This window comes from Grammomys surdaster, unplaced genomic scaffold (genome assembly GCF_004785775.1).
Source record: "Grammomys surdaster isolate TR1022 unplaced genomic scaffold, NIH_TR_1.0 203, whole genome shotgun sequence".
Classification (NCBI taxonomy): domain Eukaryota; kingdom Metazoa; phylum Chordata; class Mammalia; order Rodentia; family Muridae; genus Grammomys; species Grammomys surdaster.
In genome coordinates, this window is record NW_021604648.1 from 2,576,102 (window position 1) to 2,601,152 (window position 25,051).

The 25,051-nt window shown below is 42.7% G+C and overlaps 1 protein-coding gene and 1 pseudogene across 2 annotated transcripts in view; one reads left to right on the forward strand and one right to left on the reverse strand.

Annotated features, from left to right (window-relative positions):
* Positions 1 to 25,051, forward strand: part of Uvrag (UV radiation resistance associated) — a 239,871-nt gene that overhangs the window by 167,954 nt on the left and 46,866 nt on the right. For both annotated transcript variants that reach the window (XM_028770684.1, XM_028770685.1), the window contains exon 13: positions 19,466 to 19,544. In XM_028770684.1, coding sequence (XP_028626517.1) covers positions 19,466 to 19,544 — 79 coding nt within the window. The remainder of the gene's footprint in view (positions 1 to 19,465; positions 19,545 to 25,051) is intronic.
* On the reverse strand, positions 22,690 to 22,811 carry LOC114624012 (annotated as a pseudogene).

Below are 25,051 nucleotides of genomic sequence, written 5' to 3' on the forward strand. Positions count from 1 at the left end.
CCCACCCCCCAGTTGGTCACTGGCTCCCTTTGCCTGAGGCAACCAACCACAGCTGGCTTTGCCCTAGTCATGGTGATTCTGCCCCTCACCAACTCAGGAACTGATTTGTAGTTCTAGAGAGTTGTGCTGAGTACTCTTGGTGGTAATTTTACACTGACCTGAATGCTGGTGATACTTTGTTTCTTGATCCAGGTGCTGGATTTAAAGGACTCTTAGTCCTGTGATAAATAGGCAAATGATGTACTTGAATAAAAAGTTTACTTAGTGACACAAGAGACACATGGGAGAGAAGTCTGCCATCTTCATTCAGCCTCCCAGTCTGTTACTCTAGCACTTCCCAAGACCACAAGGCCATGTGCAATCAGAGCAGAATTACCTAGAACTGGCTGTGAGGTAAGGGAGAATGTTCAGGTGACGTACAAAGACCCTCCCCAGACCTGTCCTTCCATAGGCCTGGCCCTGAGGGTCACCTTCAAGTCAGTCCTGATAAAGGTCTTGCTCAGTGGACCACGTTTGACAACGACGACCTGCATGTCTGAAAAGTATACACACACACATACACACACATACACACACACACACACACACACACACACTATCCATGCAGTGAGTTCACAATTAATTTAACAGATAAATCTAGACTTTAGAAATAATTTTCCCTCAGAAATTTTCAAGGCTTCTAGGATGTCAATGCTGGGTGATGCTTTCCAATGGTGCAGCTGCTCTGGGGTCATCTGTGCTGTTAGTAATCCCAGAAAACTCACTGACTCCCCAAGTTGAACTTTGGCTTTGGTAGAGTTGTACTTTGGTCTGTCCTTGACCTATAAGGAGGGGTTAGACGTTTGCTCTCTCATCAAACCTCTAAAGAAGAAAGCTACCTTCTCACCTCTCCTAGGAAGCTGCTGGAACGTGGAGTCTGTTAACACAAGGGCATAACTTGAGTAAGAGGGAGCCATCACTCAGGAAGAGGAAGGACCCCAGGCTGCAGAATGGGAGGTTAGAGGGACACAATACCTCAGCCTCCCTGGAACAGGAGAGCCTGGAAAAGGAGGACTCAGCTCTGAGACAAAGGAACCAAAGGACCATGGAAGGCCTTCATCACAGCAAGAAGGGAATTAGATCACTTTCAGATCTGGAAAGAAATTAGACACACAGACAAACTTAGCAAACAAAAGAAAAAACAATAAACCTAGGTAGGTGCCTATGAACTCAGGAAAGCCAACTTTACAAAAAAGGAATACAATGATTATGTATTGTGTGTCTTGGTTCAAAGTAATCTCTTTGTGGTTGTAATAGTGTGGGGTTGTTTGTTGATATAAGCAAAGCTTGTGGTGGTGACTGTCACAAGAGTGAAGGCGAAGGGACACGTGGGTGTTGGAGGTGAAGTATAGTAGAGTCTCATCTTTCTCCATGGATTGTCGGGTCATTTTTAAACCCCACAATCAAACAGACCGAGAAGGGTATTAATTACTAGAATATAACTCAGGGTGGGACTTAAAGTGTTACAAGTAATTGCTTCTGGCATCTAGGAACTGGAGATAGAATTCCTATATTTTAGCTAGTAAACGTGTAAGTGGATTTTTATTTAACCATCAGGCTTGTAAAAACACTTCAGACTCTTTTTTTTTTTTAAGATTTATTTATTATATTTATATGAGTACACTGTCACTGTCTTCAGATACACCAGAAGAGGGCATCTGATTCCATTACAGATAGTTGTGAGCCACCATGTGGTTGCTGGGAATTGAACTCAGGACCTCTGGAAGAGCAGTCAGTGCTCTTAACCACTGAGCCATCTCTCCAGCCCCACTTTAGACTCTTAAAACCACACACATGTATCATTTTTGTACAAGTAAGCATTAATTTTTGCAAGTGTTTTATGATTTCATTAGCTTGTTGGTAAACGAATTGGAACTGTTGGATGAGCATTTACTCAATACCGGGCACCAGGCAGCTGAGTTAACATGTGAGTGTCAAACAAAGCCTTACGTGCATTCCCTCTGCCAAAGGATGTATGATCTGCTCATGGCAGAGCACATGAGAGGCTTGGATCTGTGAAGGCCTCAGGATAGACACTTGCAGTAGGCCTCAGACAAGGAGGGCCTGAATCTGAGATGTCCTGCCAGCCATGGCCAGAATTAAGTCCTGGGAGTTTGGGAGTTTGCATGTGCAGGAAAGAAGTCTGGGGGAGCTGCAGGAGGCGGGGCTGACTCCTACCCTGCTAGACATTTCTATTAGTCACTTTTTCCTGGGGATTTTCTCCTGCCCTCGCACCCAGACACTCTTAATTTTGTTATTGACTTTACCATGCTGGGTTAGGATGTTGTACACTCTCCACTGGCTCCCTGCCTCCCAAACTTTGGGTCTAATTTAGAGACGGATGAGGGAAGGGAGAAGAAAACCTTGGTTATGCCTGGCCCAATGTAAACTCCGCTGTCTCCTGACCGAACAGGCAGTTCGATTTAGCTGTTATCCTTTTGTCGAGGTACTGAGATAAAGTAGTCATTTTCACAGTTTGAACACAGTTTGTAGAATTCTCAAGAGTAGAGTTGGACAATTTGGTAGTTTTCAAAGAAATGTAATAATTTCATATTCCAGAGTATTCATCTCCTATTATTTGTGAGAAATGGTTCTCAAAGCAATTGTGCACTTTGTTTGGGGGTGGGTGGGTGTGTATGTAACATCCTCGAATGTAGGGGTTTGTACCCTGGATTTGTTTTCTTTTATATTGTTGGGTCCAAAAGAGGAAAGACTGGCTTAGAACAAACTAGCAGAGCTAAACCATATGTTTTTTACCAAATTAGAAACAGGTGAAGGTTGTTAAAATCCAGCAATCGCTTACCAAAGCTTTAGCTTGGAGTTTGTATTAAAGGCAGGTGGTTATATGTACAATAAAAGGCCGTCCCCAGCACACCAGCTTATTGATACATATGTGATTGATCTTTCTGGATAGAACAAGGCGGAGTTAATAAATCACGGCACATAGCTATAAAGATGTTTGGGCTTGAAAGCCTCTCCTGTAAGAGCGAATGTGGGCCCTGAAGGAGATTTATGAAGCATAGATCCTTTTAGCTTTACTTAACAGCTAACATCTGACTGACCCAGGGGGACCATGGGAATTTATTGCCAGGCCATTCAAATATTTGAGCTGTTGTGTGATGTAGAACAGGTAAAGATTAGCCCAATAACAAATATGAGGTTGTAAAATAAAATGAGATTTCGATGGCTTGTAAGGACCTGTCAGAGGTCAGGTCCAAATGACTGGTCAGAACTAGGGAAACCTTGCTGCTAATTAAAAAACAATTACACCGGCCTGGATGTTTACATCGGTTGCTGTCAGCTCTGCATCCTTGGAGCGTCCTCCACAGAAGGCCATACTTCTCCTGTGACTGAGGAACTCTGAATTGCCTTTCTGTTCTCTGAAACTGGGCAAGATGATGAACTGAAGTGATTTTTTTTTTCAATTTCATAATTGAAATACATCTTTCTCAAATGCATTCTGAATGTGTGGGTTCCTAGACAGCATATGCACTTGGAAAAATTGTCAGCTAACTTATGTGTATAAATTTGAGCTTTGACATCCTGAAAGCAGGTATTTAGCTTCTATGATACAGGACCTAAAATTAGCCTTCAAAACTTCAGTAGTTAACAGATTTATGGACAGTTATTGAAAACTTGATGTAGTGGAGTTCTGTGAACTTATCTCCAAATCTTTTATTCCCTTTTATTTACGTAAGTCTGGAAAGTAATGATGTGTTAGTATTGTTCCTGGGACTTTAGTAGCTGTATTTAGAACTTTAATGAGGCCATGGTTATTGGTGTCGACAATTGCTGCCTTTTTGATTTAGCCCTAAACTCAAAATGTTGTCATAAAAGTTAGGTCGGTGGTTTTCAGAGTGCCAGTTTCTCAGACATCAATTGGTGACTTTGATGACCATTGTGTGTGTGAACATCTCCACAGTTGTTATGAAAATCTTAAATAAGATTGTCACTAGAGGGAAACACAAAACAACTCACAGAGGTTTAGGATTTAGGTGTGGCCTGACTCACCTGCCCCTCCCTCGTTCATACATTCTATTCCATCCTTTCCACAAACAAATATACTCTAACACAGAGCTCAAGAAACTGGGTTACAGTCGTGGGAAGACTGTAGCTCAGTGTACAATCCTGTGGAAGAGGCAAGGAAGCCATGGGTAAACTATAGACTGGAGTTTGAAAGGTGCAGGGTAGGGATTGCACTGGGCTTTGTGCAGGAAATGGGGAGCAAGGTGAGTTGGACCCATGGGGATCACCATCAAATGTGGGGAAAGGCTGGACTATGGGGACTGAAGAGCTAGTGTATGCTCAATGCTCTCCCTGCTGTGCTCTCAGCATCGTGCCTGTGTGTGTGTGTGTGTGTGTGTGTGTGTGTGTGTGTGTGTGTGTGTGTAAGGATGAAAGTATTTCCAAACCTTAAACTATTTCTGGCCCTTGGAATTTTAATTCCCAAAGCTGCAGTCACCTGGATAGACATTTATCAGTCGGTATTTGCCTGATTTGTTCAGTCTATCATCTGTTTAGATGGATGTATTTAACACCCACTAAGAACTTCAGCTTAACCAACCATGTCCTTAAAGAGATTATATTCTCACTGGTAGAGGAGACAAGACATTTGTGTGAACAAATAGAGTGTATGCTAAAATGTGCATAAGATGTGCATAAAAATGCCTGATGATTTCAGGAGCAATAAAGAGAGTAAAATATGAGCTGTCTCCGTGAGGCACCTACAGATAGAAGGGAGGGAGGTGGGAGGAAACCTGTCCTAATCGCGGGAGCAGTCACTGAGTGCCAGCTCTCAGAACCTGTTGATAGGCTCTTGTATGGGTTGTACGAGCTTGGAAGTTTGGGATGCTGGCTCTGAGCAGAATGCCCTCGTGCGTGTCCAAGTAAATAACAAAGCTAAGGCCTGGATTGTTTCCTCTCCAGCTCAGGGCCTTAACTGATTATGCCCCAGCCTCTCTGGTTTTCTCCTTCTCCCCTTAAAGTAGGTATTGGATAAATAATTTTCGTACGGGGTTAAGCCCCCGTTGTGTTACCAGCACCATGTGAGGAATTGGCTCACAGTGAGTTGCATTAGGCGGCTGAGCTGTTTAAACAAAGCTGCACTGCAAACCACATCGGAGGGGCTGTTTTAGACACCGAAAACACTGAATGGCTTTTCTTCTGGGTTTATGCTCCAGATGGAAATGTCTTCTGGCGTTGCGGAGTGTTTATGTACCTTGCACGCTTTAATTGTCCAGTTTCTTTCTTATTTTTTTAGCATTTACAGATTTTTTTGGGGGAGCAGGTGCTGCTGGAGCCCGGCGATGCAAGGTGGCCGTTACTGCTGTGGAATGTGACTTTGATTTACTTGGCAGAAATTTTATTTTACGAAACCGACTATTAAAAAAGACAGGTTTTCTATCCTTTAATTATGCTGTGTTTGCTGAATTTTGCCTATTTTTCAAGTTACAGAAGGGAACTAGGACACTTCTATAAGGAAACTGATACTGAGCTCGTCAACAGTTTCCACAGCCACTTTGACCAAGGGCTTTCTGGGAGCAGGATATTTTTAACCTTATGAAATTATCTGGAACTTGATTTCCCTGAAATTCATTCCCTTTTTAGTTTAGCTCCGTGGAAAAGTCATACCCAGTGTTGGCAGAGGGCTCCTGTTGTAGCCTTCTCACCATGCAGTCGCCTCTTCATTTTGGGCTGACATCTTGTTACCTATCACACCAGATTTTGTCTCTTTGGTTCATAATGATCTTTAACTATAGATTTTCTCCCTTCAAAGGAGGTAGAAGAGGGAAGATGCTAGCTGTTGTCTCCTGGTACTTTTTGTCTCTCTGTTGTGCTTAGGTCAGACTGTGACCTCATAGTCTCAAGGGTCATGAGTGACATGTCAGTCTTCATTTGCCTGTCCCTTGCCACACATTCCCTCTCCTGACTTTGCTGATTGCCTTTCTATTCCTTGCGAACAGTGTGCTTCCCCTAACGGGGCATTCCTTTTTAGTTCCTGCCTCTTCAAGGTCTCAGCTAGTCACACTGTCCCTGAATCCTCCCTTTCCTCTCTGAGGTTGTGTTTCTTGCCTCTAGAATGCTTTATGGATTACAGATTTGCTGGCACAGCTAAGTAAGCAGTGACTGTCTACTCCATCGGGCTCAAGCTTTTTTCCATCTGGTTTCCCAACTGTATCTCTCAGCTGGCACTATACCTGGCATACAATATGTCCTAGTTTGCTTTCTGATGCTGTGGTAAGAGCAAAGAGAACTTAGGGTGGGGGGAAAATGTCTATTTAGCTTACAGCTTACAGTCCATCACTGGATTAAACTGAGGCAGGAACTTAGGACAGAAACTGAAGCAGAGACCTTGGAGGAATGCTGCTTGCTTCCTAACAAGTTGTTTTTCTTACTTGTTGACAGTTGACAGGAAAAATGACCAGCACACAGTAATCGTTTGTTGACTGAGTACTGGACCCATAGAGGTGGCTCTCTTCCATCCTTCCTGTATTAGTGAGGCCATCCACCATCATCTAAGGTAGACTCTTCTGGGTCTACCCTATAACCTTGGAACAGCCTTCTGCTGTGTCTCACTGCCCATCTCCTTCCCTTGTCAAGCTTGTCATCTCTATCGTCTCCTCTCCAGCCACTCCCGGGCTCACACCCACTGCACTGAGACTCTTCCCACACTACCAAAGCTACCCAGCAATGAGCTCATGGAAGTAAATCTAGCGTACAGTTAACATCCTCGACCTCTGAGCAACGTTGACTGTTGATAGCCTCTTTCTTGAGGGTCCACTTCCCTGAGCTGCATGGTTGGCCTCGTCACTTAGAGCCAGGCTTTTCGAGGCCTTTTCCTTTCCCAAGCATTAATTGACATCCTCATGGGTCTGAAGCTCTCCGTCCTGCCCATACCTGTGGTTTGGGTCTCCACCTAATGTCTAGAATTCCACAATTGCTATTTTCACCTCAATTTCTCTTCTAAATGTATTTGAGATACGTGTGTGTCTTATATATTATACAATAGTGTATATATCCTTTTATTAGGGGGAGGGGTTCTGTGATGGAATGTTGCTATGTAGCCCAGGCTGTGTCAAACCCCAAATCCTCCTGCTTCCACTTCCTTAGTCCTGAGATTATGGGAATATACTCTCACCCAGCCATGTCTCTGCCATCATAACAATCAACTCATCACAAAATTCTTTCAGTTCTGCAAATGAGAACTGACATTCTAGATTAGAATTATCTAGAACTCAGAACATATTTTCATTTCTGGCCTGGAACACATGTTAAAACAGGTCTTATTCCCTTTTAACATACTGTGGCCAAAATGCTCTTTACAAAGCTGATGTACATATGAAGTTAAGAACTGACAGCATGCACAAGTTCAAACCAGAGAAAATCCCAACACAGAGAGCTTTTTTGTTGTTTAGCTTTTGTGCTGCTTTTGGTTTTAAGAGAGAAAAAGAATATAAAGTTGATGGTTAGGGAGGGGGATCTAAGAGGAGTTGAAAAGAAGAAGAATATCACTAAAGATGTTTTATGGACAAAAAAAAAAACAATTTAAAAATTAAAAACTAAAAAAATCTACACCCCAGGTTAGGGATATAGCTCATTTTGTAAAGTGCTTATTTAGGATGGAGGGAGTGGCAGATTAGAGTCCTAGTAGCATAAACTAGGCACATACCTGTAATCCAGCATTCAGGAGGTAGAAGCCACAGGACCAGAAATTCAAGGCCACCACCCTCTTGGGGAATCCAGGTCTAGCCTGGAGTACAGTGAGATCCTGTCTAAAAACAAACAATCAAAAAAAAAAACAACCCCATCACACCCATGTATAAAAAATGGGTTTCCTGGGGCTGGAAAGTTGGCTCAGCAGTTAGAACACTGACTATCTTCCAGAGGTCCTGAGTTCAATTCCTAACAACCACCTGGTGGCTCACAGCCATCTGTAATGGGATCCGATGCCCTCTTCTGGTGTGTCTGAAGACAGCTACAGTGTACTCACATACAGTCAATCAATCAGTCTTTTTAAAGAAGAGGAAGAGGGAGGAAGAGGAAGAAGGAGGGGTTTCCTGTGGTTTACAGAAGAACCCTGTTCCCTCGGGTCACAGACCTGTCCCCCACCCCATAAACCCTCTAGTTGTCTATTTCAGTGTCCTCTTAGCCATCTTTGAGTCTGCCTACCACATATATAAAATCTATAGCAATTCATGTTGGCCTCATCCTCAGCATAGGGGGTATGACCACTCTACAGCAGCCATGCAGGTTCAAACCACAGGCCTCTCTGGATGTGCTCCAGTGGGCCCTCCAGGTTTTCTTTCCCTTTTCCCTATAATTTGTTCTTTTGGAGCATCTAGTTGTTGTTTTTAACTTGTTGACTTTTAAGAGAGGCTTACTGACCACTAGATATGGGGAGAAGAATTATCAAAAAGCTGATTTCATCCATGTTCACACGAATTGGAGTAAGGTCGTAGGTATATGCTGGGTTCTGTAAGAGAGCGCCATTCTCTATATGAAGGGAGTCAAGTAACTGACTTATTCAAATCCTAAAGTTTGGGAATAACAAACGCTGTTCACAGGACACTACAGGGACAGAGAAGAAAAGCCATTACCTCATGCCTCTAGAATAAGATAACGCTCAACTTTAAACATGGAGAATTTGACGAGTTTATGGGACATTTAGGTAAAAACATCCAGCACATGATCAGGAATATAACTGAAATATGGAAGAAAGACTCTAGTATAGTTAACAAGTGATAATCATGATATAAGTGGCTTTTAATGCTATCATTTTTCAACAACATTTATTGAATTTCTCAATGATAGGAAAGCCTAAATACTAGAAATATAATACACAACATAGATAAAAATCTGTATCTTCCCAGAGCAAACATTCTGGTCGAAGGGAATGGACTCAAATGAGAACCAGATGATAGATAGAGTGAACTGAAGGCCATTGTCTTCTGTTGAATGAACGTTTACTATGGAAGACTTTATTAAGCGTAGTACAAAAGCCGAGGATATAGTATAGCATGCCCTTAAGCCCAGCTATAATAATTAGGTATACTCATTAATCTTTTTTATCTATATTCTTATTCTCTCATCTCGGTGAATTACTTCTAAATAAACCTTTGCTATTGTAACATTTTATTCATAAATACTTCAACATGTTTCTCAAAGATAAGTCTCTAATATGATGCTATGCCGTCATCACATATAAAAAACAAGTTTCTTAATGTTATGGAATAACCACTAGTTCATACTTCCCTAGTTGTTCCATGACCTTTGGTATGGTTGATTTCTCTAAGTCCAAATCTAAGAGAGTCCTTATATTTCCTTTAGTTGCTAATATCTCTTGTCTTTAAAATGTTTCCATATTGCCATGAATGTCTAACTTGTATTGATCTTATATTTGAACAATAGTCCATGAATATGAGCCATGACACTCAGATATTTACTGCTTATGACTGTCAGTGAAGTACACACGCAATTTCCTTCAGGGAAATGACACATTTATTGGGCTCATTTACAGAAAATGGTTGAAAGTTACTTACAGAAGCATAGGTGACCCCAGAGCAGCTGCACCACTGGAAAGTGTCTCCCCAACATGAATAACTTCCCCACATCTCATACAGAAGTTAAAATTACATGCAAATGACTGAGATGCAGGAGGGCGTGGCCAGAATGTCAGGTGGAGTCCAGTGGCTTCCTTCCCTCCTCCTACGAGGGAGTGTCATTGTGCATTTGTTCAATTTCTTACTGACAGTAGTGAAACCTAAAGTTTGGAAACCCACTGTCTGTCATATTTAATATTTTTTCTCTTATCACTTGCCTCTGCCTAAAGACTGTGTTACTGTATGTACATTTATCCCACAATTTTTTTATGAAAAGGCCTGATTATACAGTAAAGCTGAAAGAATTTTTAAATGGACACCAGTGTGCCCATAATTAACACTCTGCCAGGTCTCCTTTGTTACTAACCTTTGCCCTTATCCATCCTCTGCTTATCTGTCAGCCTATTCATTTTGATGCCACAGCGCTTCCCTCCAATGCCCCACCTTGTGTAAATGGTTGACTACAGGGCCTGGGGTTTTACATTTGGGGGGCTTGGAGTTTTGTTTCTTTTGAGGTAAAACTTGTGTACTGTGAGATGCATCTATATTAAGTGAACCAACCGTCTCTCAAGTCCTTAGATGTAAATATCTGTGTAATCCACTTCCTATTCAGATACAGAACATTAAATCTCCCCAGAAGCATCTCTGCTCCCATAAATCAGTCTTCCCCAGTCCCCTAGGCTGCCATTATTCAGCTGCACACTGCAACCTGGACCTTTTTGTGTAGGGCTCTGTTCACTCGGTATGTTTGTAGCTTCATTCAGCTGTTGTGTGTAGCAGTAGCACATTTCATTTTGAGTAATTCATTGTGTGAATAGGCCTGTTTATCTATGCTCTTAATGGTGAATGCTGTTCCCAGTTTTTCACCATTATGAAGAAGGTTGCTGGGCCCATTTCTATACACAGTTCTGATGTGCAAACATTTCCCATTTGCTTGGTTATAGTTGCAGAATTCATCTTTAGAATATGACATTGTGTGCTGTGTCTAGCTTTATAACAAGCCTTTCTCCGTGCTGTTTGTATTACAGAGTATGGCTTCAGTTGCTCTTCATCTTAAGTATACTTTCATCTGAAGTTTCTCTCCTTTATTTTTCCTGCCATTTTTTTCTGCTGAAACTAAATATACAGCTTCTCCATTAGAGCCCCCATATTCTGAACTTTACAGGTTGCATTCTTTTGTTATCATTTAACATATTTTCCCTTGAGCTTCCTGTAAGACTGGGGTAACATTTTCCATGGTGGTGTTCCCCTGCCGTTATTGATGCCTCCTGTTGTAGCACAACTGGAAGCCCATAATATCCAGTTGTGCTTTTGTGTATAGCGTCAAAGCTGACAAGTAAGCCTGGCTGCTCTGATCTGCCCATTGATCCGGAAGAACAGTTTTACGTTGTATAGCCCTAGGAAGGCCTCTCTGAATGTGACTTAGCCAGTAGTCAGAATGATAGGACAGTATCTGCTCTGGGAACATGGAGGAAAAAACTCTGAGGGAGAGGAAATAAGAATTCAAAACTTTCAAGGTAGGAAATTAATTTGGCATGTTGAACAGACAGAGGGAAGTTCAGAGTCAGGGCCTGCTGTGTGCTGAATGATAGGAAGTGTGTTTGTGATCCCAGGGACCAGGCAGCAGACTGATTCTGGAGCCCCAAGGGCTGGGCTGGGCAGGGTACATTTTATGTCGGTATAGCACAATTTTTTCATGGATCTAAGAGAGAAGAGTGGGTCTATGATGAGATCTGATGTTTCAGAGGTTATTTGACTGTTGGGAACAGGGTCAGAGGAACCTTTTGTTCAACTCCTACTTTTTATGGTGTTAACTCCAGCCCGAGTTTTGGATATATATGACTTTCTCTGCCACCTTAAACTGATTAGCAAGCTTAAATAAGATTATCATTTGTCTGGAAGATAGTCCTCAGAATAAAAACTCAAACCAAGAAGGAACTGAGAGGTCGGGAAGATGCTCAGTGGGCTAAGGTGCCTTCCACCAGGCCTGCCCACTGGGTCTGTTCCCCAGGGCACACACAGAGGTGATAGGGGAGAGCTAACTGCGCTGAGTTTTCCTATGAGCTTACATTTGAGCTATGGCACAAATATGCATGCACACAGGTGAGCACATATTCATGTGATCATACACACAGTGATCACATACATACACAGTGAGCACACTCATGCACACACTCATGAAATGGAAACTTCTAGTTTCTTTGGAAAGTTAGTTATGTCAAATAATGTTTTGCTGGACCACACAGATGAAAGGATGTCTTGCTAAAGCAAACACGTGAAACCACCCAGGATGAAGGAAAATGATGAGCACTGAGCATTAGTTTGCTTTGCTCTGCCTCACTATTCTTTGCTAACAACACACACGTATTGTTTCACCTTACATAGAGTTGTTGAGCTCAACTTGTGGTAATGCTGCCATTGAGAGAAACTCGCCCAAGAACTGCTCATGAGGTTCCTGCATGGTTCCTGCAGCAGCTTGCCACTTCAGCGGCCTTACCTCAGACCAGTTCATGTTTGTGCCTGGTGTCTGCCTGCCCAAAGGACTGGACTGTAGTTGCTGGTTTGGGTGATATCAGCCTGCCAAAAGGACTAGACAGTAGCTGCCAGTTCCTATGTAGTGTCTGCCTATCTAGAGGACTGGTCTGCAACAGCTGAGTCATATTTGGTGTTTGCTGCAGGACTGAACTTCTGAGAAAGAAAATTGAGCATACCTTCAAAGAACTATTGCTGGACAGGTCCACTTCGCCCATATCCTAATAACTTTTCTCTTCCACTACCTCTGCTGGGTGGTGGGCTAGAGGAGAGGTTGAACCCTTATTAAAAGTAGGTTGCAAAAACTTTATGCCTACACACAAGTGTACACACACACACACACATACACACACATAAACATGCAAACACACAAAATAAATTTAAAACAATGAAAAGTGACAATAAATTAGAGCAAGAAATGACGAGAGGAAGTGGAAATGCTGTTCTACAATGTTTTTAAAGGAGTATGTTATGGGCTGGTTAGTAAATGTGACCTTGTGACATAGAAACATATGTTGAAATACTTCCCAGTGCAAGTGAAGCCCACCATCCATTCCCCTGGCTCTGCCTCCCTGCGGCCTCTCTCTGGCCTCACCTCAGTGAGGTGCTGCAAAGCTCAGGAGACCTCAGCTCTCTGGTTAGTCTTGGAAAAGTAAACAGTCCATCCTTATTGTCAGGTTTTTACTTTGCCCTTGTAGCTGCACAGTGTGGATCTGTGGAACTCCGACTTAATGTTTGGTCTCCAAGTGCTGGGGGAAAGCCTGGGGTGTGCTGCTGGCGTGTCCTCTTTTCTTTCCCCGTAGAGAATTCAGTGTGACTGGTTAATCATGGCTTTGTTTTTAGTAGTGGTAGCAGCAGCAGCAGTAGTATTGTTGTTTGGTGGTGGTAGTATAGTAGTTATTGTTGTAGTTGTTGAATGTTTGACGTCTATGAAGCTTTAAGATTTAGCAAAGCCAGCCAAGGACTGCTGACTTGTACCAGAGGGTCAGGTGGGCTAGCCTAAGCACAGCAGAACTGACTCAAGTTAGGATAGTTGGTTTATGAGGATTTGTTTAGAAAAATAAATCATTAAAAATATCTTTATAAAAATGAGCTTTGAGGCTGAGATGTGTCTCAGCAGTTAAAAGCACCTGCTGCTCTTCTACAGGACCTAGTTTCAAATGCCAGCACCAACATGGCAGCTAACAACCATCTGTAACTCCATTCCCAAGGACTACAACACCCTCTTCTGGTCTCTGTGTCCAGCAGACATGCACGTGGTTACATAGACATACAGGCAAAACACCCAAACACATAAAATAAAAATTTATTTTTAAAAGTGAGCTTCATATTCTTGGGCTGATTCTCCAATCTTACTTTAATTGCTTTTCTTTTTCCTTCTTTTTTTTTTTTTTTTCTGAGATGCCAGTTACTCTCCATGTCATTGGCCTGCCAGATTCTTCAAGGTAGTCCATTTTTAAGTTGGATTATAACAGACTGTCTAGTCTCCCAAGCTCCTTCACTTATGCAGTCCAGGATGGCAACCAGGGAATGGTGCCATCTACCATGGGCAGGCCTTCCTACCACCACACAATGAAGATAACCCAATAGCAGTACTTCTCAACCTTCCAAATGATTTGACCCTTTAATACAGTTCCTCACATTGTGGTGACCCCCAACCATATAATTATTTTCACTGCTACTTCATAACTGAAATTTTGCTACTATTATAAGTTGTAATGTAAATATCTATGATTTCTGATGGTCTTCGGCAACACGTATGAAGGGCGTTTGACCCCTAAAGGGAAAGCCCACAGGTTGAGAACTGCTGCCCTGTAGGCATGCCCAGAAGCCCACTGCCCACTGTCTCTACAGTAGGGTCACTCTTATTTGAGTCAAGAGTCACTCTAAGCCCAGGAGAACAGTGGTGATGAAAATCTAATCTAGACAGAAAGAAGACAGTCTAGTTCCACATGAATTAAAGGAAAATATGTCCTCAGAGCATATTAATGCTGTCATGCTTTCTATAACACAGTAGGCAGACGTGGTCCTTACACGCATAGTGAAAGTGAAGCAGTTCCTGCCGCAGCTCAACCCCCACCCTCCATCTAAGAATCTAACCTGGACATGAGTCCGGGAAAAGACCTAGAAGTTGACACTAGTCTAGAGTTCTTTGTTTACAAAAAAGAAAAATTGCTGAGGTTGAGAGAGAAGTAAGCGCTTATAATTTTTTAAAGAAAGATTCAACAATGGCTTCCTTTTAAGATATTTTCCCAAGGTCAGGATTAGATAGTCTTCATGCATTATGTCTCTGTGGTTTCATTGGTTTTGTTTTTAAGGAAAAGGGTCTCTCTAAGTTCCCCTGGAATCCAAGACCCTCCTGCTTCAGCTTCCAAGTACAAGGGTTAGAGACACCTTCACACTGGCACTGTGGCTGGTGTTTTATGTATGTATGATCTTATGCAGGAGGCAAAGATCTCTGTCTACGTGAGACCAAATATTCAGATTTCTTATCAGGTATCCTGCCTGGCAGCACTCAGTGAGTCTACATTCCAGCCCTAGCTAATGCCTATCCAGATGTCCCTTAGGCACTGTAGCTTTGAAATGCTTTCTGGTTTTCTGAAGGAAAATGGAACCATTATGCATTCAGATCCACACATGCAGTTTACAGAACCTTGGCACGGGGTGGGCGTGGGGAGCATGCTCTATCTCATTCAGGCAGTGGGAAGCCAGTGTTTCCTCCTGTGGTGGTTCTAGAGTTTTCATCAATTACCACAAACTTGATGGCTTACAACAGCAAAAATATACTCTCTCATGGATGACTGAAGTCCAAAATCAAGGTGTCAGTAGGGCCACACACCTTTTCTTTCCCATTGCTAAGCTTCTAGATGTTTCCTGGCTGTAGCTGGGTACGGTCACATGACCTCTCCTCTGCCTTTCCCTTATAAGCACACCTGCTGGATTTAAGACCCACCTGGATAATCAAAGATGATCTCATCCCTAGATCTTTTAATATTTTGTGACCCCTTTTCCAAATAAGGCCACATTCACAGGTTCTGGGAATTAGGACCTGGACCTACTTTTTGGCAGGCCACCACTCTACCCTCTGTCCTTTACATGTTCCCCATTTCTGACTAGCCACCTGGACCCAGATTTTTAGGATTTTGAGTGGCTATAGTGAGACCAAGTGAGCATGCATGTCACTCCCTGCTGCCAGAAGCCATAAGGAACAGACCCAGAGCTGTGTGTCTGTGCAAGTGCTGACCCACCCCCAAGATGAAAACCCCTGTTTCCTCCATCCTTGCCCTCAGTTGGCTGATGTTCTCCTGAGCAGTCATCCTGGGTGTGCCTTGCTGAAGGACACAGAGCAAGGGAGAATACTGCATTTATCCATGAAGACTGAGAAATGAGGTCATGTCTCTTCCACTTACTAAACGGTGACCCAGGCATCAGTTTCTTTGAAATAATAGTGACACTGTTGCAAAGTCTAGTCATCCCCAGGTTTAGCCTCTCTGCTAATCCCACCAGGATCACATTAGCACTGGGGAGCCCTGCCACAAATCTGCCCTTGGTGAAATGGCTCTGTATAATGAGCTCCAAATCATTTTCGCACAGGTTCTGTTTCTTTAATTCAGAAAATATTTGTTGAGTGTCCGTTAGTAAAGGCAAAAGAGGAACAAAATCAAACCTGTTTCTGAGCTGGGCACAGTATGGCTTACACCTATAATCTTAATTCAGGAGGCTAAAGCCAGGAGGATTGCCTCAATTTTGAGGCCAGCCTGAGCTGTGTAAGTTTTAGATCAGTTGTTCAGCCTTGTCCAAAAACAAAAAAACCAAAAGACACAATCAGTGTCTAGTCTGGGAGCTAACCGTTACTAAGGGAGACATTATTAGTATGCTGAGCTGTATACTAAGAGAAACACAGACTAACCAAATAACCACTCAGTGAGTACAAAATTACAAACTGAGGTGACTGAGAAAGGAAGTGGTACAGGTTGGCTAGGCTGATGTGGCCATTCAGCGTGATAAGACCAGGCACAAGGTAGGCTCCTGTACCAAAGGCTACCTTCTCCACAGGTCTGCAGGGCACTGCCTTTGGATGGACCTCTTCCACTGGTCTGCAGGGCACTAACCTTAAATGGACATCTTTCACAGACACTGTGTTCATGGCTTTCTGCTTCTGTGATATTCACTATGTACCGTAGGTTTACTCTTAATAGAACTTGGAAATGCATTTTAAGTTGGAAAGTAACAAAGTTGGCTATTTAGTTGTGTGCAGTGTTAATAATTCATATTGAATGTATTAACAGTAAATATACATTTCATATTTATTTAGTATTACCCTTTCCTTCCTGTTTTTTGTTTCTTTGGTTTTTTTGTTTGCTTGTTTTTTAGACAAGCCTTGCCATGTAGCCCATGCCAATCTTGAACTTGCAGACCTCCTAGGCACTGGGGTTCACAGGCACGTACCACCACACTGGCTGTAGTACTCTCCAGTAATAAGTCCTTTTGTGCTTTTAAGAATGTTTTTCTGAGAAAAAAAAAAGAAGAAGAAAAAGAAATGAAAAAGAATGTTTTTCTGGCTGAATGTGAGTAGCTGAGTTCTTATCTGTCTTTGACTCCCATCTTCTGTCCTGATGGCAATGGGCTTTACTCTCTGCAGTGGGTCCCACCTCTCCAGCTAGCTTAGGAGGTCTATAAACCCGCATGCCTCTGCAACAGGAGATGAATGTGAAAGTTATAAACAAAGTGTTCAACTTGAAGTGACCCATTAAGAATGTGGAAGGAGAGCGAGACGTGAACTCCGTCCTGATCCCTGGTCTGTTTTAGCACTGCCCTGTTCCACCCTTTGTCTCTAATCACTCTCTGGTTTTGTTTTAATGTTACACAGATACCTTGTGGCTCTTTCCACAAAGTCCCAGAGCAGTCATAATAAAGTCAAATGTTGTGAAATCCAGTTTTCACAAATGTAGAGGTTTGGTTTTCAGCATGGGCTGATCTCAGTTTACTCTTATGGTATATGGAGTTTCTGAATTTATAACTTGAGAGTGGAGATGACTTTGGTTTGGGTGAACTGTTCAGAGTCTATGTCTGGCGGCTTATAGAATAGCCCTGCAGCAGGCAGAGCTTTTAGACTCCTGCAGGTTCCTCCAAAGAGCCTCATTGTTGTATCTACAAATGGTGTTTCCTGGCACCCCAGGCCAGTGAGTGTGTAAGGTTCCTGGCACCATGAAACACAACAACAACAACAACAACAACAACAACAGCCACCACCTGGTGTTGTGTTGCTTGTCCTGCCTTTGCTGTCATCATCCCTCTCTACTAGGAATACACCACACAGCATAGTTCAAGCTTTGTTGTCTCAGTTAAATACAAAGTCCTGTGATTTTGATGGGTGTCTAAGACGTTTGGTTTCCTTTAGTAAATTTTCAGTTCGTGACCTTGCTCACTCCCCAATGCCTGTAAATTTTACAGCACATCAGATTTACCTTTTGGATACTATGAAACCCATAGCTCTTGAGAATTTAATAGAAAGCTTTTAAATTGAACTTCCTTTTTTACTTTACTTGAAAACACTACACCCTTTGGGCTTTCTTTATTAAAATGAGCTTTTTTCTTTCAGTCATTTTTGACAATCAAAATGGTTAGTAATTATTCCACACCATTCATTTCACTGTGGTTATGTTATTCTTGAGAGTAGTTCTGCTTTGCAGAGTCAAGTTAGATGTCATTTGTTTCATGACCCTAGGTTGTGGTTGATATTTTTTCTTTTAATTAGTGTATATTCATGGTACATCGTGGTAGGCTTCAGAAATACAATTTCTGTCAAATACATCATTACCTTTGACCAAATTTACTCACTTTCCCTCCCCTTCCTTCCCTTCATCATCCCTCCTCACCCTCCCATCACGCTCTCCTTCCTTCCCTTAGACTCTGTTCTGCTTTTACGTCGTTCTTCATGGATGGACACACAGATGTTTTGATATAGCCATAAAAATGTCTAGGACTCACAGTAAAGAAGGGTTGGGATATTTGTCTTTCTCTGTCTGTTTCTGTATTTAATTTAATATAGTAATTTCCAGTCCTAGTCATTCTCCTGCAAGTGGCATAATTTTGTTGTTTTTTATGGGTGCCTAATATTCCATTGTCTGTATACACCATATTTTCTGTATCCACTCATCTGCTGACTGACATGGAGGCCGATTCCATCATGCATCTGCTGTGGGTGGTGCTGCAGTAGGCATGGATACAGAGGCACTTCTGCGGTGTGCTGACCTGAAGTTGATCTGGTACATACCCAGAATGGTAGTCACATATTTTGTTCTTTGCCACCCTCTATACTTAGTTCCTTAGCAGCTAGAGCATTTTGCATTCCTATCAGCAATGTAAAAAATGGGCTAATAAACAGGTAGTCTCCAAAGAAGATTTACAAATGGCTGATAAACATCTAAAACAATGCCTAACACCCTTCACCATCAGAATAATACAAATTCAGAGCACTGAGCGTCCCCTCTCCAATTAGCACAGCTGTCACTAAGAACAACCAGAAGTACTGGGGACTGATCTTTCTGTAGAGAAATCTGTTTCAGGTTATTGCACTGATGCTTGATCTTGAGAGCCAGAAAAACAAAACAAAACAGAAACCGAAACACCTGTAAAATGTGCACTGACGTCTTCCTATGCCTGAGGGAAGAAAGGGACCTCACAAGAGTGTATTCCCTAACATTCCAGCTCATTCTAAAGAGATCCCGAGCTCTTGCCATCCATGTTGCATCAGTGAAGCAGGCAGGTCGCGAGGTGAGGTTACTCTGGAGAGCTCTGTGGCACAAATACATCTTCATGCAGGCACCACATCCAAACAGCTGTGATTGCAAACGGATGGGTTTTAGATGACTTTTGGCTCAGATTTGACATTTTGATCGGCCATCTTAAGAGAAACAGTCTTATATATTGCTTTTAAGTCTAATTTTTCCCCTTAACTTTCTTTGCCATTTAGTTCTAGAAGTTGAAGTGTCAAGTCCAAGGCATTAGAAAGAATATGGAGGATCTTTGTCGTAGGCTGACAAGGTTCAGGAAACAGTGACTCCACTCCTTGGAGCCGCAGGTCCTGCTTTGTGTTCAGTTTCTCTATGGGAAGATGGCAGCTGCTGTCTCTCATGCAGTTAGTAGTAGTTTGCAGCGACCATATCCAAGTCTGTGGTTAAGTCTATCATGAGATATTAGTGCTGTGTCTAAGAAAATCTGCATCTGTCAACAGTGTGGAGGTCATTTTACCCTGTCATTGAGAAATTCTCATCTTTGTTTACCTTTCTTAGATTTCCACTGTATCCAAAGGGAGGGGAGAAGCTGCAGTTTGATTATGGTGTCTACCTTCTGAACAAGAACATAGCACAGGTAAGTGACTCTTCTTGTTCCTCTTACTTGGTTGTTAACCTTCTTTCTCCATAATTAGTTACTGCAGCCAACCCTTTACTTTAGCCATTTATATGAGCAGTGCAGTTTGTTGGCCGTAGTCTTATTCTGTGACATTAAAATGAATTTGGAGAAGCAATGGGCATGCTTTAGAATCCATCTCTGCCTCTAGCCATCCTTTTCTGAGTTCTTCCTGGTAGGCTTGGGCTTGAGTGTGTGGTCTGAATAAATCTCTTGGCTCTGCAGCTTGATTGGTAATGGCTTTCTTCTCTTAGATCACTTCTGGGGACTCATTTTGCATTGTTTATGGAATAAAAGTTTAGTGCTTTTGGCAAGTCCATATTGGTCTCCTCACCTCATTATCCAGGACCCAGTGGGAAAGGCCAAGTGTTTGTTCCTTCTAGCCCATCTTGGATGCTTGTGGCTTTTCAGCATCCCATCAGTTAGCATCTCATATGGACAGTGTTTCCCATGGACCATAGGAAGAGGAGCAGACGCCTGAGTCTGTGCTTTCCTGAGAGCAGCCCATAGCATTTCTTTAGAGCAGTTGGCTCTGCTTCAAGAGTTGGACTGTCCATGGACTTTTTAGCTGCAGAGGAAGGCTTTGGTGTGTTCCTTTCCTTTGGAGATCCGTCCAACTCCAGTATCACCACGTGGTGGAGTAGCCACAATTTGCTGTTCCTTAAAGACATTGTCAGATGTGTCCTCCACCTTTTGATTTTATGGAAGTAATAGGTTTGTGGTACGTTGCTTTTACAAGCCTCAGTTGTCTTTTCTCCATATGAATCTAAAAGTCCATCAGACCTAGAATTATTCCTCCATATGGTTTTATCTTTGCTTTCTTCCCCTCAGACCTCAGTTGAATGTTGGTTTTTGTTTTTTGAAATGTGGTTTTTATGAAAGTGTTATCCTTTTCTGAAATTGGATCGTATTTCTAGTTTGTCATACTGCATTAACCACTTGTTTCCTAAGCGAAGCTACAGGTGCTCAGGATCACGGCAGTGCAGCTTCACCCCCATGCTAGGGCAACCATGCTAGGGCAGGCTCCCCCACACACACCCCTGACTCACCTTCCCGTGCTCAGGATCACGGCAGTGCAGCTTCACCTCCATGCTAGGGCAGGCTCCCACACACACGCCCCGACTCACCTTCCCTTGTGCCCTTCTTCCCACACTGATGCTATCCTTCCCTCCATCTTTGGCAGATAAGTATTTTTGTCAAAGAAGCAGGACTTTAATGGCAAGGCTGGCTCACACACCACTGTCACAGTGTGGTCATCCCTGGAAAAGACTGGTCTTTTACCGAAAAAAACTCAAACTAAGACCACGCTAAGAAAGACGAAGTAACTTAGTAAATAAGTGAATTTGGCAGCATGTCCAGGAACCCTGCTGAGACAGAGACAGCACAGCTTGACTAGGAGTGAAAATGGCTTTGTTTAGAACTACTTTCTAGTCTAAGTTCGGAGGTTCTTCTCTCCTGCCCCCATTGGCTGTATCTTGTTCTGTGCATATTGGCACTGGATTTGGAAGCTTCCAGGGGCAACCTGCCCTGCTGCAGTACCCGGGTCTCCTTATTAATGTATACCAGCTGCAAACTCAAGAAGGCATGCACATAAACAGACATGGAAAGGTGGTATGAAGAGATGCTGCTGAGAGCAGACCAGCTGCAAGGCCAAGCGGAGGCTGTCTGTAGTGGGAAACGCGGGTCAGTGCTCGGCATCGGCTCCCAGATGGAGCATGTTGGAACACTTCTCAATAGCCTCTGGCTTAACCAACCGAAGGCCACAATGTGCTCAACTGATGTTCTCATATAATGTTCTCAACTAATATTCGTCATAGGAAGTAACCTGCTTGTAGTAATTGTATGTGCTCAACTGTGCGTTCTTTGCAAGGGAGGGCAATCGCTTTTTTACTCTGTCCATAGGAAACAACTAACTAGCTCTCTGGTGTCGTTTTCTGTTTCTTCAAAACACTTCCATAGATTTGAAAGCTTGTTCAGGAAGCTACTTTTGAGCTCATAAAAGAAACTTGTAGCAAATCTGGGACCCCAAGAAGCTCTGGAAAAGTTTCTTTGTGTTTTGACCTTACTAGCACAGTTCTTCCATGTTCCTATTTGTCAGAGAGTTATTAATAACTATCATTCATAAGCCAGCCTTACATCAACAAGATGTGTGCAGCTTTGGAAGGATTATCTGCATATACTAATGCATGCTGTCAAAGAGGAATTTGTCTTCTCAGTGAGTCTCGTTTATAACCCATCTCTAGAGATGTGAATAAGGCATGCCATTACTGCAGCCCCGCCTCCGTGATTTACAAGCCATATTAGTAGAGGTAGATGAAAGCACTGGCATGTGTTAAAGTGCCAGAGAAAAGGGAGTGAAGTCATTTAGTACGCGTCCATAACTTGGTTGAGGATTTGAATAGTCAATAGAACCTTTCATCACAACCAGAAGTAGTAGTAAAATCACTTTTCTGGTGGAGGAAATGACAGAACTTACGAATATTTGTTTCTTCAGGGTTTGGGATCAATCCAGCCTGTGCTTTTGAAAGCACAGGCTTAGGAAGACAGGCCTTCAAACAGAACTCCTAAAGTATCGTGAGAAGAGCAGGGAGCTAGCCAACGCATTTGCCCTCTGAATGCCAGTCATCGCCTGTCTTCATTGTGCCCACATACTTCCGTTTCTCTTCTATTTCTCTACCACTTACTTGCTCCTCTTAGAGGTGCCTTGGGTCTCTGTGTGTCTGAGGTCATCTCAGGAGTGCTATACCCCATTCATGTATTATGGTGCTGCGCAGGGGTCATCTTGGGCATGTTCTGCCCCTACCAGCCCCGTTTGATACCCAACTGGTGGTCGTCTCGGGCTAGCTCCCTGTCCAGGCCCCATGTGGTAGTCATCTTAGGTTCACTATTCTCCCAGCCTCCCACAGTGGACCCATGAGAAGAGTTGCCTCTTTAGCTCACTCCCTCATGGAGCCCTCAGTCCCAGGCAGTGTTCTTCTGGTGTCCAGCTTTCTCCCAGTCCTGGGAACCTCTATAGCCTCAGACTACCAAACTGGTGGCTAATTCCCTGTTTAAGCCCCCTAACACTGGACTCGTAGTCATCAGCCCAGACTCGCTTTTTTCAGGAAATGTTAGGCTACTCAGATGTTCACAGGTCAAAACACTGAGTGTAGGCATAGCCTCTCTCCTCTCTGCCACCTACTGGCGCACATGACCCAGCAGCCACACCTAGAATGCTTTAGCAGCAGGGTCATTTTTTTTTTTTTTTTAATGCTTATTTTAAGTGTCAGTATCAACTTTTATTTATACTGACAAGTAATGGATTTCTGTTTCTTTAAAATTTATTTTTATGTGTATGTACGAGTATACCATGTGTACTCAGATTTGGACAAGCATCGAGCTTCAGACCCCCTGGAGCTGGAGTTACAGGCTGTTGTGAACTGCCAATATGGGTGCTGGGAACTGAACACAGGACCTCTATAAGAGCATCAAATGCTGTTAACCACTGAGCCAAAGCTCTAGCACCTCTTTAATTTTTTTAATGAATTAATAATTAAAGTCCATTTTAATTCTCATTTCCAATATGGCAAATATTAACATATACATGATCCATATAAATTGGGAGTCCTAACTGATTTTAAGAGTATAAAGAACCTTTGAGACCAAAATATTTGAATTACTGTCCTAGACAATGTAGCTACCCAGACTTCCTACAAAAGCTCATACTCTATTTAAGCAAGATATATGTGTCAGCCCCCAGATGTCAAACTTTGTATGAGACCAGACCTACCAGTGTGAGCTCCAGTAATGCAGCCAGCGCAGGGCAAAGAGTCAGCAGCTCTCTGTGAACTTGCCACCATCTCTTTGGCTTCTCATAACCCAGACCCTCTTCTCACCTCTCCAGAAGCTGAGGGGCTGAGGACATAATGCTCTGTGGATACACTTTACAAATAGCAATGATGCCCCACATTCAGTTGGCTGTAAGGACTTTGGCGTGATTTCAGCCCTATATCCCATTTCATGCCTGTGTGCTTTCCAGACCTGGCATTAAAGATACAGAACTGCCTGTGTGCTAATTTCTGTAGCTTCCCACTCCTGTCACATTGACAGAAAGAATCCAGATTAAGTATTCGCACTAGCTTGTGAATATCATTCCTTCTTTTTTTTTTTTTTTTAATGTAGGCCATTCTGTGAATTCCACATAGACTTTATTCTGTGCCAGAGCTTAAGTAAAACAACAATCAGAAGCCGAGGGCCAGTACTCACTCCGGCAGCACATGTTCTAAAGCTCGGGGTTTCCTTCTACGCTCTCCCTGCATATTGGTTTAAGGCTTCACAGAAAGTGAAAGTACCTTCTCCTTTTAAACAAGTTATGACCTATGAGGACATGCGCAGGATCCAGTCGTTCTCTAACTCTTTGTTCCTGCTGCCCAAAGTTCATGGCTGTTTAGAGAAATCAGTGCCCACCCATCAGCTGCTTAAACCCACGCATGCTTCCCCAACATACAGTTCAATATATATGACATGGAGAGAATGTGCATTTTGTTTTGTAATTCTTAGGAGTATACATTCCAAAGACTGTTTTTTCTTCACGAGTACTGGGGATTGAACGCAGGGCCTCACGCATGCTTGCTGAGCACACCCCACCATGAGCTGCCACCCCAGAGCTTCAAGGATATTTTCATAGTCAAAATGTTCCCCCATGCTGCCAACAAAAATTTGGCAATAATGTAGTGAAAGTTCATATTTAAAATTCTTAAAAAGATTTTACTAAGATGTAATTGACATGCCTTATAATTCACCCACTTAAAGTATATATGCAGTAGCTTTGTGTGAGGATGTAGCTACCCATTTCTATGCATGTGGAGGCCAGAAGTCAGTGCTGGGTGTTCCCCATTGCTTTCCCCCTGGGTTTTTGAGACAAAGTCTCTCACTGGTCCTGGAACAGCTCACTGTTTCTGTAGACTGGCTGGTCAACAAGCCCCAAAGGTTCTCTAGCTCTGCCTTCCCTACACACTGAGGTGACAGACACACGTGCACTTGTTATAATATTGTTGCTGTGAACATCTTATGTAAGTTTTTATTGGTAAATATTTTCATTATTCTCAAGTATTTATCTAGCAGAATTGCTAAGCCATATAATTATGTTGGATCTTTTTCTTTCCTTTCTCTTTCTCTCTTTCTCTCTTTCTCTCTTTCTTTCTTTCTTTCTTTCTTCCTTTCTTTCTTTTTGTGGGGGCTTGGTTTTTGTTTTGGTTTGTTTTGGTTTGTTTTGGTTTGGTTTGGTTTTGGTTTTGGTTTTTGGTTTTTGGTTTTTGGTCTTTGGTTTTTGGTTTTTCGAGACAGGGTTTCTCTGTGTAGCCCTGGCTGTCCTTGAACTCACTCTGAAGACCATTCTGGCCTCGAACTCAGAAATCCGCCTGCCTCTGCCTCCCAAGTGCTGGGATTAAAGGCATGTCCCACCCACTGCCTGGCTCTTCTCTCTCTCT